This window comes from Protopterus annectens, chromosome 15.part0 (genome assembly GCF_019279795.1).
Source record: "Protopterus annectens isolate FY-2018-M chromosome 15.part0, PAN1.0, whole genome shotgun sequence".
Classification (NCBI taxonomy): domain Eukaryota; kingdom Metazoa; phylum Chordata; order Ceratodontiformes; family Protopteridae; genus Protopterus; species Protopterus annectens.
The window spans coordinates 673,071,547-673,088,113 of record NC_056749.1 but is presented as its reverse complement, the minus strand read 5'-3'; the positions used below and the strand labels follow the sequence as shown (position 1 = coordinate 673,088,113).

Here is a 16,567-nt window from a genome sequence, read left to right as displayed (position 1 = left end):
ACCAAGCCAGAACAGTACAGATCCATCACAGGACATTAACACACATGCACGCACACATATATGCATGCATGAATACACAAGGAACAATTTGGAACACAGCCAATTCACATACTAGCAAGTCTTTGGGATGTGGGAGAAAACATTCTAACACGAGACTACATTTAAAGAGGGGGGGTTGATGGGTAAACATGCTAAAATAGAAGATAAATGAACCCTGACAGAAGAATAAGAGTGGCCATAGGACAGTAACTCACACAAATATTGTAAAACCAGATAACAACTAGCCCTGAATGGATACTGGTTATGTCACTGCCACCAACCTGGCTAATGTATGATTTTCTAGCTACAGGCTTTCTTGCCTCCTTAAGTACCAGCTGCATGTTCTCAGTAAACAAATGACTAAAAGGATTCAAGACCCTATCATCCAGGCAGTCTATTCAAGTTGACTGATATCGGGGTGTATCAAACAGTCATGATCCTGAGTCAGTATATCCGGTCTGTGATGTAGCTTGTGATAATTGCCCCTGCCATTTCCAAAAGAAGGGAGAACGATGGATGCCTGGGTCAGAAGGGATTCATCATAAAGATCTTGGGGGATTCTTTCTGAATCTTCAGATGTACCCTGGACACTAGTGGAAAGGGTGGAAAAGTATACAAGAATATTCCTGTCCAAGGAAAAGAAAAGGTATCTGTCTTCCAGGCCTTATTGCATGTAGCTCTGGAACAGAATCTCGTGTACTTGTTCAGCGATGAGGCAAAAAGTTCTATTTGAGGCTTTCCCCGCAGATTGATCAAATCTTGGAAGACCACCTGATCTAGTTTCGATTTATGAGGGTCTACCCTGGTCCTGCTCAGCTTGTCTGCCACACAATTTTGATCTGACAGAATGTAGGATGCCTGCAGAATGAGATTGTGCTGTGAAGCTATATCCCAAGCTAACATGGCTAGTCTACAAAGGGGGTACAATCAGGTCCCAACTTACCTGTTGATGTACCACATTACAGTGGTATTGTCTGTAAAAATTTGAAGAGGTCCCGGGGACTAAAGATGATTCAGAGAGTTCAGTGCCTTGATGAGGGTAAGCATCTCCTTGATATTCATTAATTTGCACTGATCCTCAGTACCCCACACACTCTGCACTTTTTTCCCTCCTGAAAATTTTCCCCAAGCAAATTCTGAGACATCTATGATGACTGACTGCTTTGGAACAGTGAGACAGAAGGGGAGACCTAGAGTTAAAGATATCTGCTGTCCCCACCAAATGATTTCTCTTCCGACAAACTCAGCACTGGGATTAGAAAAGACAAAGGGTGATGGTGCTGGGACCAAAGAGACTTCATATACCACTGTATCTTTCCTATGTGAAGTCTTGTCAGGGGTATCATGAGAATCATAGATGCCATGAAACCAAAAATCCTGCAGTATTCCCTCGCAGTGATCAAAGTCTGACTAGAAAAGCTTAAAAAAGACCTAGATATAGATCTACTTTTCCTGTGGAAGAAAAGCTCTTTGAACTGAGGTTTCTATTTGACATGCCAGGAATGCAATCTTGTGTGAAGGAGTCAATAAAGACTTTTGAATGTTTTCATGTAATCCCAGCTTTTATAAGCAAGACAGACAGATTCCTGTCCATTCACAAAAGACTGCAAAGATAAGCAAGCCACTTAAATATGGAAAAATGTGGATACCCTGTAGCCTGCAATGACCTATAACTTGAAATAGACACTGTGAATGATCTTGGTGCAGTGGATAGTCCAAAGCGTAAAGCAGAGAACCGATAACGTGATCCAGACACACAAAACCTTAAAAAATGTCTTAAGTGTGGATAAATAGGGATGTGATGATTAAGAATCTTTTAAATCTAGTGTTACCAGGAAACTTGAAAGAGGAAGAAGAGGCAACAGGTTGTGAAGTGGCATCATGTTGCATTTGGGCACTATCACAAACAGGTTTAGGAAAGAAAGATACAGAACTGGTCTCCAAGCATTTCCTTTCTTTGTCACTAGGAACATCCTTGAATAAAAAAAACCTTCCCCTCCTGTGAAGGAGGAACTGATTCTATCAGTCCTTAGGAAAGCATATGATGAAGAATGGGTGGAAACAAAATATGCTGATCTGTAGGATGAGGAATGAACTCCTGGAAAAGAGGAATTTTCTCCTACTGCCATCTGTAACCCTGATGAATGATTTCCAGAACCCATTTGTCTGAAACTATCTTTTGCCAAAGCAAAAATGCAGATTCAGACTTTGAGGGAAAAAAAGTATCCAGGATGGGATGTGGTGACAAGGTCTCTTGAATAGTCAGACTTGTTGGAATGTCCCTGGTTTTGAAAGGTTTAAGGTTTCATTTTGGAACCCCCTTGTCATTTATTCTTAAACATCTAATTACCTGTATTTTGTTGACACTGTTTATTATTCTTTTTGATATAACTGGATGAGAAATTAGAAATTCTCTTGGAAAATTTGGAAAAGGACAGAAAATCTTAAATATTCCCTGCATCAACTAACCCCTTTCATCACACTTGTTGATCATCTACGCAGCAGAGGGGCCAAACATTACATTTCTATCCAGAGGTTAATTTCAAATTTCACTTTTAATATAATCTGGAAGGTTTTGGGACTGCAGTAGCTGATTTGTTTAAGTCTGTTCAGAGGAATTATCCTTGTAGATCTGCCTTTTTTTTTTTCAGACAACCTTGCCAGGCCTCTAAGGGCAAGAAAAGTGGGAGGCGGAGCCCCCCCGCACTAAGGCTTCTCAGATTTCTGTGGCCTAGAAGCCTCCTTTATCTGATAAGCCTACTTCCCTATGACAATTCACCCCCCCACACACACACACACACACACACACACACACACACACACACACACACACACACACACACACACACACACACACACACCTTTAGACTGGGTTCCTTTGTCCCTTTGTCTTGCAAACTGGCATTTTATCACTTCAGACTCTTACATTCTATCATCCATCAGAATTACCTCAACCCCATCTAGAGCAACTTCCTCATTTCCTGGATGTTCTAAGGTCCCTGTTGAACTAAGGGAACATTTGACCTGTCCCCCCTCTTCCCAAGTGGGATGGGGTTTTTATTCCAGGATGTTCCTGGTTCCTCAAAAGGAACACTTGGAGACCTATTCTGGATCTCTCCTGGCTCAACACCTTTGTCCAGATCTCTTCTTTTTGGATGCTTACTTTTCAAACTCTACTTCCACTATTATTAACCCAGGATTTTCCGGTGTCCTTGGATCTAAAAGATGCTTACCTTCATATCCCTATTCATCCTCTCTACAGGAAGTTTTTATATTTCTCTATGTCTTCCTCTCATTTTCAGTTCTTTGTTTTTTCCTTTGGCTGCTCTACTGCCATAAGGGTATTCAGAAAATGCCTAGCTCCTGTGATTGCATTCTGCAGGCTCCAAGTAATTCAGATTTTTACTTATCTAGGCGATCTGTTGTTTCAGGTACCTGCTCCCAGTCGATTGTTGCAGGACCTGCAGTTCACCATCTCTCTTCAATTCTATTCTGAAGCTTCCTCTTGCCAGACTGGATATGCAGAAGCTTCAATGGTACCTCAAAAGTTGGTTTGGCTGCAGCACCGTCACCCTCTGACTTTCAGAGAACCTCTCCTCCTCTGTCTCAAGAAGGAATTTGAGTGGTGGATTTGACAGTTCGCTCTCAACCCAGGCCGGCCTTTTCAGACTCCAGTCCATTCTCAAAAGCTGTTCACTGATGCCTCAGACATGGGGTGGGGTCATCTCCTGGTCACCTGAAAGTTCCAGTTTGTTGGCCTCCACATCAGAAGTCACAACATATCAACATCAATGAGATGATGGCTCTGATTCTGGCCATTTAGGCTTTTCATTCCATGTTCTCTCCAGGACCATTGGAGCTGTACACAGCACTACAGTGATGTGGTATGTCAACAAGCAGGCGGTATGAAATCTTACCTCCTCTGCAGGATGGCACTTTAAGCTTGGGAAGTGGCTTTCAGTTATCAGTTACCTCTTGAGGCAATATACATTCCTTCAGAGCACAACTGTGTGGCAGACTCTCTAAGCAGGTCCAAAACACAGGCTCATGAATGGATGCTTCACAGAGATGTGTTTCTAGACATTGCCCATCGGTGAGTAATCCTCAGGTAGATCTTTTTGCCTCACCTCTGAACAGGCCACTTCCATTTTCTGTTCTAGAGTGCCATGTCATCAGGCCTGGAAGATGCAAGCCTATCCTTTCCTTGGAAGGGGAGATTTCTTTATGCTTTCCCTCCTCTTCCTCGAGTCTTGCAGAAGATTCAGCTGGAAGATTCCCCAAATATCTTGCAAGTGACTCCACTTCTGGTCAAGATAGCACTGGTTCCCCCACTTAATGCATCTGGCCAGGGGCAATCATCACAATTTACCTACCAGTTGGATCTCCTCACACAGGACAAGGGGTTTCTCATCCATCCCCAGTTGTCTACTTTGCAACTAACATTGTGGGTGATAGGGTTTTGATCCCTTTCAGGCACTTCTTTTCTGAGGATGTGCTCAGGACTTTACAAAAGACAGGGAAACCCTCAACCAGAAAATCTTACATGTCCAAATGTAAAAGATTTTCGGTCTGGTGCCATGTTTGTAACCAGGAAAAAAAAATCAGAAAAAACCCGCAAGTACGGTAGGTGCAAAGACTCCAAAACATCCAATGGCAAAGTCAAAAAAGAAGCCAGCACCGCATGTGGTAAAAAGGCATCAATTTAATGTGCAAGAATAGACAAAAACTAGAAAAAAACTAATAGCACACAACAACAAACTCCTAGGTGTAGGTTAACAACCCAAAAACACCTAAACCAAACCGGTTTCGGCCAAATTGCCTTCTCCAGTGAAGTGATATGAATGCTGAGTTCACAAGACCCACTTATAAAGTCATAAAGCCAGCCCACAAAAATATCCCATTGGATATTGCACCTGTAAGCGTCCTTTGAACATACAACTTGCAAGTTGTTTGGGAGATAGATGCTCTTTTTCGTTTTGGAGGGGCCGAACTTTAGGTTCATATTTTTCTCATTACAAAGGAACTGGCCATAATAGGGATTTGTATGTTCAAATGACGCTTACAGGTGACATACTGAGGGGCTGCATGCCATGTGGGCATTGCTCACATTGTCACAGGGTCTTTAAAACTATTGAATTCACCAGCCAAAATACACCTAATGTGTATAATATTAACTTTTTTGCCAATTGTACTACCTCTTGAGTGATTTATTTGGCCACCTGTTCATGTTCTGCCTATTATATAGGGCAGACATCACAGCCTTTGAAATTTAGAATAGGTGAGCACATCAGTGATATCAGAAACAAAAGGCAGTCTAATGCACTTTATAAACATACTTTAAAGCACACACATGCAGCTTTTAGTTTCACGACTATAGACTGTATTAAGGGTGAATGTAGGGACAAATCAAGTTGGCACTCCATGTTAAACATTAAAGAGAGGCTAAGACTCAGACTATTTGTAAGTCCTTTCATCGCAGGTCTTTGGGTTTGGCTGTTTCTAAGCAAACCATCTCCTCCTGGGTATCTCAGGCCATTTCTTTTTGTTATTCTTTTCATGGCAAATCTATGTCTGTTTCTGTTAGAGCTCATTCTAGTAGGGCTGTTACCTGTCCTGGTGCTTTCTTCTACTGGTTGGACACCAATTCCATCCTTGAAGCTGCTACTCTGTCTTCAGTGCATACCTTTACTAAGCATGACACCTGTTAACTAACATTCCTGTAGGGGAATGAACTGAAAGCAGCAGACCAACATAACAAGAAAAGCTGGTTGCATATACAGAGCAACTACTGTAGCATTACATTCCGAACGGGATGCCTAAAAAAGTGCACTAATACAACTACATGTTCCAGACAGAAGGGGGCTCCTGCACAGAAGAACATTCATCCATTTGCAAAGAGTAAATAAGACAGTTTTTCTAAAAACTGCACCAGTTGACTTACTCCTCTGGAGAAGAGGGGTAGACAAGCCATCTACGGTTAGCTGTGGGTCAAATTTGCTTGTATCCCGATCAAAAACATCTACAGGAGGAGAGGTTTTCTAGGGTAGAGTCACCATACTCAAGCTTGCATGTGCATATGTGCTAAACATCACTGGCTAGATTATTTTTTCAATGGTCTTGAACATTATTTCTTGTCCAAAAGTCTGGTATTTCATTTACAGAAAGACCTCACAAGGTTTGACGTAATTATTGTATTGCAGGTTCTCACTGAAAAGTACAATTATGTGTCCCAAGAGAGAACTGATAATACAGACTGAAAAATAAGATGCAGCAAAACACAATACAGTGTGGTACCTCTTCCAGGACGGCTGAGGTCTCTAAAACCACTTCTCTGATTTAGACCTTACTGACTTAATAGGTAGGTAACCTCATGATCAGATAACCACTTTATTTAGCAGGTCTTTCGGGTAAGCTGTCCAATCATCAGGCCATGCTGTACTGAAATTAAGGTTTTTGTAAGATCTACTAACACTGACACAGCCAGCAGACGTCAGTTTATGCCACACAAAAAAGCACATCCAGTGACATGTAATAGCTGTACATGAACTAAAGTCCTATGTGAGGCATTTGCTACCCTCTAGAGAGAACACATTTCACAGCTTACACTGCAATAGCACATCAGATACAAAACATAATTTTCAAAAGTTAATTGGTTCTGATCACATGCTTAATTGATGGTAATTTGGAGTGATTTAAAAGAGTGGACTTTTAATTATGTTTTGTATCTGATGAAGTTTAGCCAAGGTGCTAAACAAAAGCGCTTCATTCTTTGTGAGCTCTCTTTTTATTTTTACTGTTTTACAATAAAATGGAGTACTGGCCGAATGAAAAGACTTCTGTACTTTGCAGTTTGTGTCTTCCGTTTTTTTGTTCCTGCTTTTGTGGTTATAGCTATCCAATAGTAGTTTCAATGTTGCAAAGCTCTATACTCTCCCTGTGTTGTTAGTGCATTCCACACTCTACCAGTTTTATAATGAAATAAAATATTTCTTAAGTATGTTCTTATAGATGGTAAATAGATAAAGATGCTGTTATTCCTAGTAGTCAAAAATGTTGCACAAATTCTACCCCAAATGTGTCCAATATCTCACATTAAAACATTCAAAAGATTAAAAGCAGGCCTCCCCTAACAGACTACACCTTATAGAAAAAAACAATTGTTTACATCTTTCACTATAGTGGAGGTGCTTGACCTTTAATATCTGCTTGATATACCATTTCTGTACTCTTTCTAGCCTCATTATATAAACAGAAGGAAGTACAGTATTCTGTATTCAGTCTCACTGCAGATGTCATTAGAGAAACAACAGATTATCATCCTTACTGGAAATACATCTTAGAATATCCTTCAGTAAATCATACGAATGGTTGGCAAGGCTTTGGATACCAAGTTCTGGGATGCCACAAAAAGCATTACAATCAAGGAAGTTTAGGATTTTTTTTCTTGAAAATGTCTTTATAAATATTTCTATACTCCCACTAAACTAGGCAAAATGATTCCCATGGTGAATGCATCATATTAGAGATGTGAAATGGGATACTGATACCACTTTTTTTGAGATGTAATGCACTTTAAACGTGGAGGGGTTAATTGGAAAGGCTACTGTTGGTGATAACAGGGCATGCCAGGCACTTTATGGAAGGGTTAGTACTGATAAGTCTGGGGCAGATGAAAAGGTAATGCAAGAATTAACCTACATAGTATTTTCAATGGCAAAAAAAATCTAGTAAATAGGACAGAAGGGAGTGTCGAACAAATGAGGTGGTTAAAAGGTTACTGGTAAATCTGAAGAGAGAAGAGTAAAGGCTGAAGAAGAGGTATGTGCAAAGATCAGTACACAGATGGTGCCCACAAATGACCTATACTGATGGAAATCCTGTTCTCTAAAAATACAGGGAGGAAACTGAGTAAAGCTTAAACTAATTAGCTGCTGACTCAAAGCATACTATATGTATTACATATTGACTTGTTTCCATGTAAATGAATCTGTCGGTATTGGTCTTTCCCATTTTTCTCTTTTCTCTCTCTCTCTCTCACACTTCATTGTAAACAATTTAGGATTAAATGGTTGTTAGATTATGTACAAATTGGCAATGTCTAGGTGGGGACAAGTTAAGGTTAATTGTAGTTGACAGTTTGAGAAGTGGTCATTATGTAATAATTTAATCAATGGTATGAACAGAAGTAAGGTTCCCCAGTTCAAATCCTGGTTGGGGTGCCTTCTGTGCGGAGCCTGCATGTTCTCCCTGTGTTTGCATGCATTTTCTCCAGGTGCTCTGGTTTCCTCCCACATTCCAAAGACATGCAGCAGGTGGATTGGACACTCAAAATTGATGATAGGTGTGAGTGTGTGTGCAAGTGTGTGGTGCAGATGATGCAGTGTGCAAGTGTGTGGTGCAGATGAACTACCACAGCGGGGCTACCACCCAGCAGGGTTGGCTCTAGATGATTGTCACTGGTGAAGTAACACCCTGACCCCATACACAAAAATGGGAAAAGAGGTTGTAGATGGATGAACAGAAAATAAAAATGAGTGCGCCATGCACAAGGATTGTGCAAATACTGCAAATGTACAATTATCTGAGAAGTGCTAATAAAGTACTGTTGATAATTTATGGGATCACAATTAGAAATGTAGAATTTCCTTTGTAAAGTACAAGATTGATTACTATTGCTTCCTCTACCCTAACTGCCATACAATGCACTGATGGTCTAAATAACCTAATTATGGTTTTGATGCATAATCCAGAATTATCCAGACTACAATCAATGGCATTTCTCAGACTTGTTGAATCCTGAATTATCTGCTATCTACAATAATTCTATTTATCACCTTGGACTTAAATGTTGGAACACTCCAATCAACCCCAGGTGCACTGATGTCAACTGCCACAATATCATGTTTTCTAGCAAAGCAACTTTGAACAGACTATCCTAATATGGCACCCATTTCCATAATTAGATCATGAGATCTGCAAAGTAAAGCCACATCCAATTTTTCCACCACAGAAGACATCAGAACCACTATAAACACACACACACACACACACACACACACACACACACACACACACACACACACACACACACACACACACACACACACACACACACACACACACTCTCTCTCTCTCTCTCAACATCCTGACACTAGTTGAACCCTTTCAATAATACAAACAACTCTCACGCATACACAACTAGCTTCTGATGCCCTCCACCCCCTCTACACATTCCTCTCTCTCTCTCACACACACTTATTGGCCCCCACAAATTCTCTCAGACTATTCAAATCTGTCCTGTACAGAAATGCACCCCTTTCTGTACAATACAAAATTCAGTTACCTGCAAGTATCCATGCTTGTGCACACACTCTCTTCAAATAGGTATACATTGAGTTTACATCTTTACGAGGCCGTGCTCTCAAGCAGTGGCCAGCACTTGACCACCAGGTGTATGACAACAATAATGACACCTGATCATATGTTGTAAACCCAGAATCCTTCACTCCCTTTGGTTCATATGACCAGTTAATGAACTGCAAAGAAAAACTTTCTGGACTTACTCAAGATTCTGAACTAATACATGGAACAGTTTTCCTATTTCAAGAGCCTCAGGTATGTATGTATGTATGTATTTATCTGCCTTTGTTTACAGGGAAAACCTGACTGGGTAATACTCATTTTCAGTAGAGGCCCATGAAGAAAAGCTGCATTTGCTTACAATGCATTATACTAAGTTCCAGTCAAACACAGAGTAGTTAAATTTCTACTTACATTTATACACAAACAGTAGTTACATTTATACATTTTAGGATTTTACAAGGTGAAAGTTACTAAAGAGAAAGTCCACGTGATACTTAGTGGATTTTACAGCAGTTATCCATAAAAATTGATTTGTCATTTCAGTGACAGGTTGAGTCTATTCTGTTTAAGAAGAGAATTTGGAGAGTATCGTATGGTGAACACAAAGTCTCAACCTTGAGATAAGCACATGCAGGACTAGGATTGGTTAAAATGCTGTTTAAGCAGTGGTTTAAAACTACTGAGTTTATCAGAGCGATATATTTTGTATGGGATACTATTCCAGAGTTTAGCAATGTATTGGGAGTCGAGTGAGTCTCCTGCAACAATATTTGACTTATTTGAAAGTAATAAGAATTTGTTACTAGAGCGGAGGTCCCTTGCTGGACAGTAGGGCAGTAATAAATTATGTACTACTGCAGGGCATTTTTCTGGATGATGAATGTGTTTGTCTGCTGCAGTTAGTTGTGAGTATGTTAGGTACTTGTGTAGTTCAAGGCAATTTACTTGCTTTGAGCTATGACAATGGTGTGTCCTATGAGGGAGATAGGTGGCAAATTTAGCTATTTTTGTAGCAGGAGACAAAGTACTTTCTTTTGAGTATCTTTTAAGGTTGTTAGGACAGGAGCAGCGTATAAGAGTTGGCAATAAGAAGGTGGTGGCTAAAGTTTTTCTTGCAGTAGCTGTAAGGAATCCATTAATCCTAAAAGGGAGCCTAGTTTCTGGTGTTTAGATTTAATGGTGTGCAGTATATGCTGGCCATATTTGAGACTGTCATCTATTATAATGCCTAGACGTTTACTGTAAATTACAGTTTCAATTACAATTCAGTTACAATTTAGTGACGTTCAAAGGTCTCCAGCAGAACTACTTTGTCAGGGACCCCCTCAGTAATGAAGAACTCAAGAGTTCCAAATAGATTAGGTAAATGATAGACCCTTTGCCTGCACTACTTTTTTGTTATTTTATTTTTATTTTATTTTATTTTACATTTGTTAACCGGGGGTGTCTGACTGAGCCGAAAAGGCCCTTTTTCAGCAGATGCCCAGGGAGAAAAGCTCCACAAAGAAAAATTACAGATACATATGTAACTGAATACATACTGCTTCTTAAGAACGGTGTTTAAATACAGCTATAGCGATATCTAGGCACCTTAAGGCATACAGAATAGTTGCAAATCAATGGGGCACATGGGATATTCATGTTGGCTAACCTGTCAGTTACTGACTTAAGAAGCTGATCTGCATATTGCTACTGTTGCTTTAAATCAGGTAAAATGTGGAAGGGGACCACAAACTCAAAGTAACCTACTGCACTCGCTCCCCCTATGTAGGAGGTTCCCACTGATCAAGGATGTGTCAACCAGCTATGCCTGCTGTCACTGCATGTGTTGTATTTCACATTTCCTGATGTCTATGTATCCACACAAAGCCCGAAAGGCAGTGAGTGCATTTTCTTCATAAACCACATCTGCTGCTCAACGCATTTTGTTACTGTTCAGACACTACACTAATTTAATGTGCCCCCAAAACCAAAGACAATATTTCTTTGGTATCATACTATATACTTAGAGAAAAGAAGGTTAGTGCCTCAGTGAAGTCAGCCACATTACAGAAGAATGACGAACCAAGAAGGAAGCGTGTCATCCTTGAAATAACTGACATCTAAGGTGAAATCTCAAAATAACACATTTCACATGCAAGCAATGATCAGCTTTCAGACCAAATAAAGAAAACAGGCCATTAGAATTGATTTTCCTAAGAGAATTCAATTTAAGTTTCAATGTCACACTTGCCAAGAACTGCATTACATTTTATATAACCACAAGCAGCATTCCAACTCAGGCTTCTTGCTTCCAAACAAGTCCTGCATGCACTTATATGGCTTTCTGATTTGCATCAACAGTTCTTGACAAAATAAGTTGTAAGTATTCAGGGCATGCAACCAACAAACACCATCAGCGATGAAGAAAACAGCAGGAAACAACTCCTGGCACATTTTTGCATTTTCGGAGTAAATGTTACTGCAATTCTTAGCTTTCAAAAGAACTCATCCTCAGGTCAGAATCTTACATCTATACCTACATGACCAATAAGCAGTAACTTCACACCAGTTCACTGAAGCATAGAGAAAAAACAGAATTTTCTGCTTACTAAATATCATTTCAATTCTAACTTTTAAGCACCATCACTACCCTTCTCAGACAAGAACACATGGAAAACACAGTAGACCAGCAAAAAATAAAAGGCAGACTACATAGTACTGTAATTTTATGAAATATTAGGTGGGTAATGGGCATTCATTTTGTAGTTTTATAGAGCTGCAGACTTTATGTTATGTAGTATAGCAATAACCCACGCCTGGGTGTGGGTAATGCTGGATTTACCCACGGTTGGCATGGTTTGGTCCCGTGAGCCCGAGGACCAAACAAAGCCAACCGTGAATACAGCATTACCCACACCCAGAAGTGGGTTATTGCTATTATACCATGATATTATTTAAGAAAAGAAACTATTACTTTTCTTAAATAATGGCATAGTATAATGCCTGTTTACTGCCCTTCCGCAGATGTCTGGCATCCGCGGCAGTTCTGATGTACTGCGGCGCCTGCGCAGTACATCAGAGTTGAGCAAAAGCAACGGAGAAAGCAAGATCTCCGTTGCTTTTTACTGTTTCGCTATGTTAAATGGGTTTAACATAGTGAGACAGCTTTAAAATAAGCAACGGAGATGTCCGTTGCTTATTTTAAACTGTCTCGCTATGTTAAACCCATTTAACATAGCGAACAGTAAAAGCAACAGAGATCTTGCTTTCTCAGTTGCTTTTTAAAACCTGTCGCTATGTTAAATGGGTTTAGCATAGCGAGACAGCTAAAATAAGCAACGGAGATCTCCGCTGCTTATTTTAAAGCTGTATCGCTATGTTTAACCCACTTAACATAGCCTGCCAGTGTTTTATAAGTAGAGTTATACTAATGGAAAAAGTCCGGCGACGGACCTTTTTCCATTAGTATAACTCGATTTACAATGTGCACGCTGGCCAATCAGCGTGCACGTTTTGGGGGGGTCATGGTATAATACACAATTAAGTTCAGATTACTGCTTGAATACCAAGCATTTGATAGGTCTATGTAAGGAATTTTACATATTCTAATGCTGTTTAATGTTTAAATGCATAGTTTCTTAAATTGTGAGGCCAGCTTCACTGTGAAGACTTGTGCTTGTTTCAGACGAGGGTCAAGAAACCTGGAAAATGCTGCATCTAAAAATATTTTTTGTATTTTTATGTGAAATTGGGCTAACTGCAAAAGGTTAAAATTTAATTAATATGGATATCATCATCATCATCTTCTTAATTCATTAATTCTTTAATTAATATGGATATATTACTTCAAATCAGTAGTAAATGAATACTGTACCAAGCACAATATAAGTTATCGTACTTCAAATCTGTTCATATGTGAGTGTTACAGTGGAACACTTTTTTTCTGTGCAGGGAGGCCTTAATTATTTTCGTGATGTCTAGAGCAGTTCACTGTTATTTTATTTTTTTTTTTTCATTTTGGAGGAGATTATCTATGATACTTCTGAAGAACTAACAGCATTACAGTTGCTAGACCAAACGTGTGTATTGTGATGCTGTGCCTGTAACAGCATCTGAAAACTAAGCACACACTGAACTATCAGAAGTGGCTTCTGGAAAATGGTTCTTCTGCCAGGAGCACAGCGATGTCAGAAGGTATGTAACAGAAGTGGGTTTCATCAAAGGCCCAGAGAAAGTCCTACCAAACAAAATGGAAATCAAAAGACATTGTTTTTGATGAAGGTTCATTGCTTCATTATGTGAATTTCTGTTCTATGTAGTAAAGCATAAAAAACCTTGGTGAACTGTCTTGAACAGCCCTGTAAGGTGTGTGTGTGTGTGTGTGTGTGTGTGTGTGTGTGTGTGTGTGTGTGTGTGTGTGTGTGTGTGTGTGTGTGTGTGCGCGCGTGTGTGTGTATACATTGGTAATGTTTATTTACTTGGACTTGGATCACTTCTATATTGTTTTATCCTTTCTCTCACTTAGGAGCAGTGACCATGTAGTTGATCAAATTTAGTACAAGCTGCAGACAGAACAGCCTCCTGCATGGGTGAAAGTGTGTGTATATGTGGGGGTTTGCCCCTCTCAGAAAAACATGTGCGCAGCAAACGCAGTGCCATATGGCTAGACTTCCTCCTTCCATTTCCTGCTCAAAGTAATTGAATTTGGCTGCTTAGTCAAATTGAAATGTTGTTGGTCGGCGTAATTTTCACTCTGCCAACATGAAGCCCATTTGCCATATTGGTAATATTAGCCTTCTTACTATGTACATCTCAGCTGCCAAGATTCTCAAAGAATGTCTAGCTTTTTTCTTCACATTTTTAGTCTGTTCTATATAAAACTGTTCCATATAAAACTGTGGTTTTCTGCAAAAATTGCTGAGGATTGAAATCACTAAATAATGACAGACATTTGAGTTTCTGACTTCATACCCTCCATAAAATACAGACTAATGCAAAACCTATAACTCTGTCAAATTTCCAAGTTTATAAGAGCAACGTTTATATATTGCCCCTATTTTTGGGCCTTTGTCCAGATATATTGTGCAAAGAGGTTAAACGATATGCCTTCCTGGACTATGCTATGTCATGACATTCCTATATGGTCACTATTTTTTTTGATTTACTAGCAGTCTTTATTCTAAAGCTGCACTTGTCCAGACTTGATTAGTAGTTTCTACTTTTTCAGACTCTCTGCCATCCCCCCCATCTAAATATAGAAGCTACGGGTGTTAATGGTGAATTAGACCCCGTACATCAACAAATGTATCCAGATGATGCTTACAGAAACTTTTTAACTACAGGGTATTTGCATGCTCAGCTTAGTTTTCCATGCATGATTCTATTTAATCTGAAATGTCAATATGAGCCCCTTATAGGAGGATAGTCTTGCCAGGATGCCATCACTGTCAACTTGTTCCGAAAGGAAGGATTAAACTAACACTGATCCAAAACATGACCCTTATGATGGTTCACCCAGAGAATCACAGAACCTTGTCTGCAGCAGGGATGCTGGGACTCACTTCTATAGCCAGAAAAGGGGGTGCTGTTTGCCAACAAGTGACTTGTGGCCAGAAGAACTATGTAGTAAAACAAGGGGCAGCCCAAATGAAATCTGCTAGGAGATGCTGTGGGGATTCATCACCAACAGCATGACGTGGTGGGGGGCAGATCAAGTGGTACGTATAAGTGGGATTGGGATAGATTCAAACGGACTATTTCCCGGCAATGGAAGCTGGCTCTTAGCACATGAAATGTTGTTTCATTAATAGGGAATGAACTGCATTAGTAGCATCTGTTTACAAGCAGTAGACACAAAGTCCCTCACAAACTGTAGATTGGGCCAAACTTGCCAAGACTTAAACCAATAAACAGAGACTCATGAAATAAAATGTTCAGTTCCTTATCCACTTCAGTGGTTGTGGTACTCAGTTCAGGTGCTAAGGTCTACAATACTGGGATGACAATCTTAAAATGCCTCCCAACTTTGGTAAAACAGTGTTTCAGAACCAAAGTCTTTTTCAGAAGTGCACTAACCAAACAATAAATCTCTCATTACTAGGACTTCCGCTCATGACTAAAGTTAAGTCTTTTACCAGTAACTTTCATTCAGGTAATTCCAAATCTCCATGACCGGGACTTCCACTGACAGTCATAGGCCTCTCACTGGACTTGTCTTGGAAATGACTGCTCTGGACGTATATACACCCACCTACTTCATATACATGAGGGCACAAACACACACACACACAGGTGTAGGAGTTAGATTACCTTGATGCTAATGTCCGAGATTTGTCTGAAAAGGATCTAATAAGCTACTAACTTAGCCCGAACAAATAATTAATAAAATACAATTACTTAAAATGCAATGCTAAGACTGCATAAATTGCTGACAGCAAAAAGAAAAGGGTTGATTTTAAACAGCCTGCACTGACACTTCTAGGAAAGTTCCAACTTTGTAGTCTTAGATAGGAAATGTAATAGTAAACGCACAGGAGATGTGATTGCCGACTACATGTGCATCAGTCACTATGTCTAGACTGCAGAAAAAAATAAAATGTTCTGTAATTCTGAATTAATTTAAAATTTCACAAGACTATATTGGAAAATTCCAGGCGACTTTATACTGATGAAACAATGGCTGCACTTACCCATTTCATCTCTTGCAGATCTTTATATGCTTGCTTCTTGTTTCCAAGGAGGTACCCTAGAGAACAATTATGCCTATTTAAAGATATGACAGAAGAGAGCAGATGAGTGAGGGAGGTACTGCAGTAGAAAGGACTAAAATTTTATGATGCACACAGGCATATATTGATTACTAAGGTTATTCAACTGAGTAAAATAGTCAATGTCAGCTAAATGTCACTGAACAATAACAAACTCATACATACAAAGGGCCTGTCAACAGAAAATGCATGAGCCACCAAAAGGCTATAGTGTGACTGCACAACATTAGAAGATAAACAAGTAAGCAGAATTATGAAATATTAGACTATACTCAATGTTTTGGCACTTGGGATGTGTATTTATGTGGAGATGCTAGTGGGTTAGGGTTACAGTAAGGTCCAGGGAAAGGAATACATGTGTTATGCTGTGTTCTTCTTGTGTACCTTATGTTTCTAGTGTGAGTGGTGTATGTTTA

The 16,567-nt window shown here is 39.7% G+C and overlaps 1 protein-coding gene across 4 annotated transcripts in view; it reads right to left on the bottom strand.

The window, feature by feature from the left end:
- ATP11C (ATPase phospholipid transporting 11C) overlaps positions 1 to 16,567 on the bottom strand; it is a 1,720,948-nt gene that overhangs the window by 1,651,681 nt on the left and 52,700 nt on the right. For 3 of the 4 annotated variants that reach the window (XM_044057530.1, XM_044057531.1, XM_044057529.1), the window contains exon 2: positions 16,074 to 16,146. The exons of the other annotated variant lie outside the window; for it this stretch is intronic. In XM_044057530.1, the coding sequence (XP_043913465.1) occupies positions 16,074 to 16,146 (73 nt within the window). The remainder of the gene's footprint in view (positions 1 to 16,073; positions 16,147 to 16,567) is intronic. 4 annotated transcript variants of the gene reach the window in all.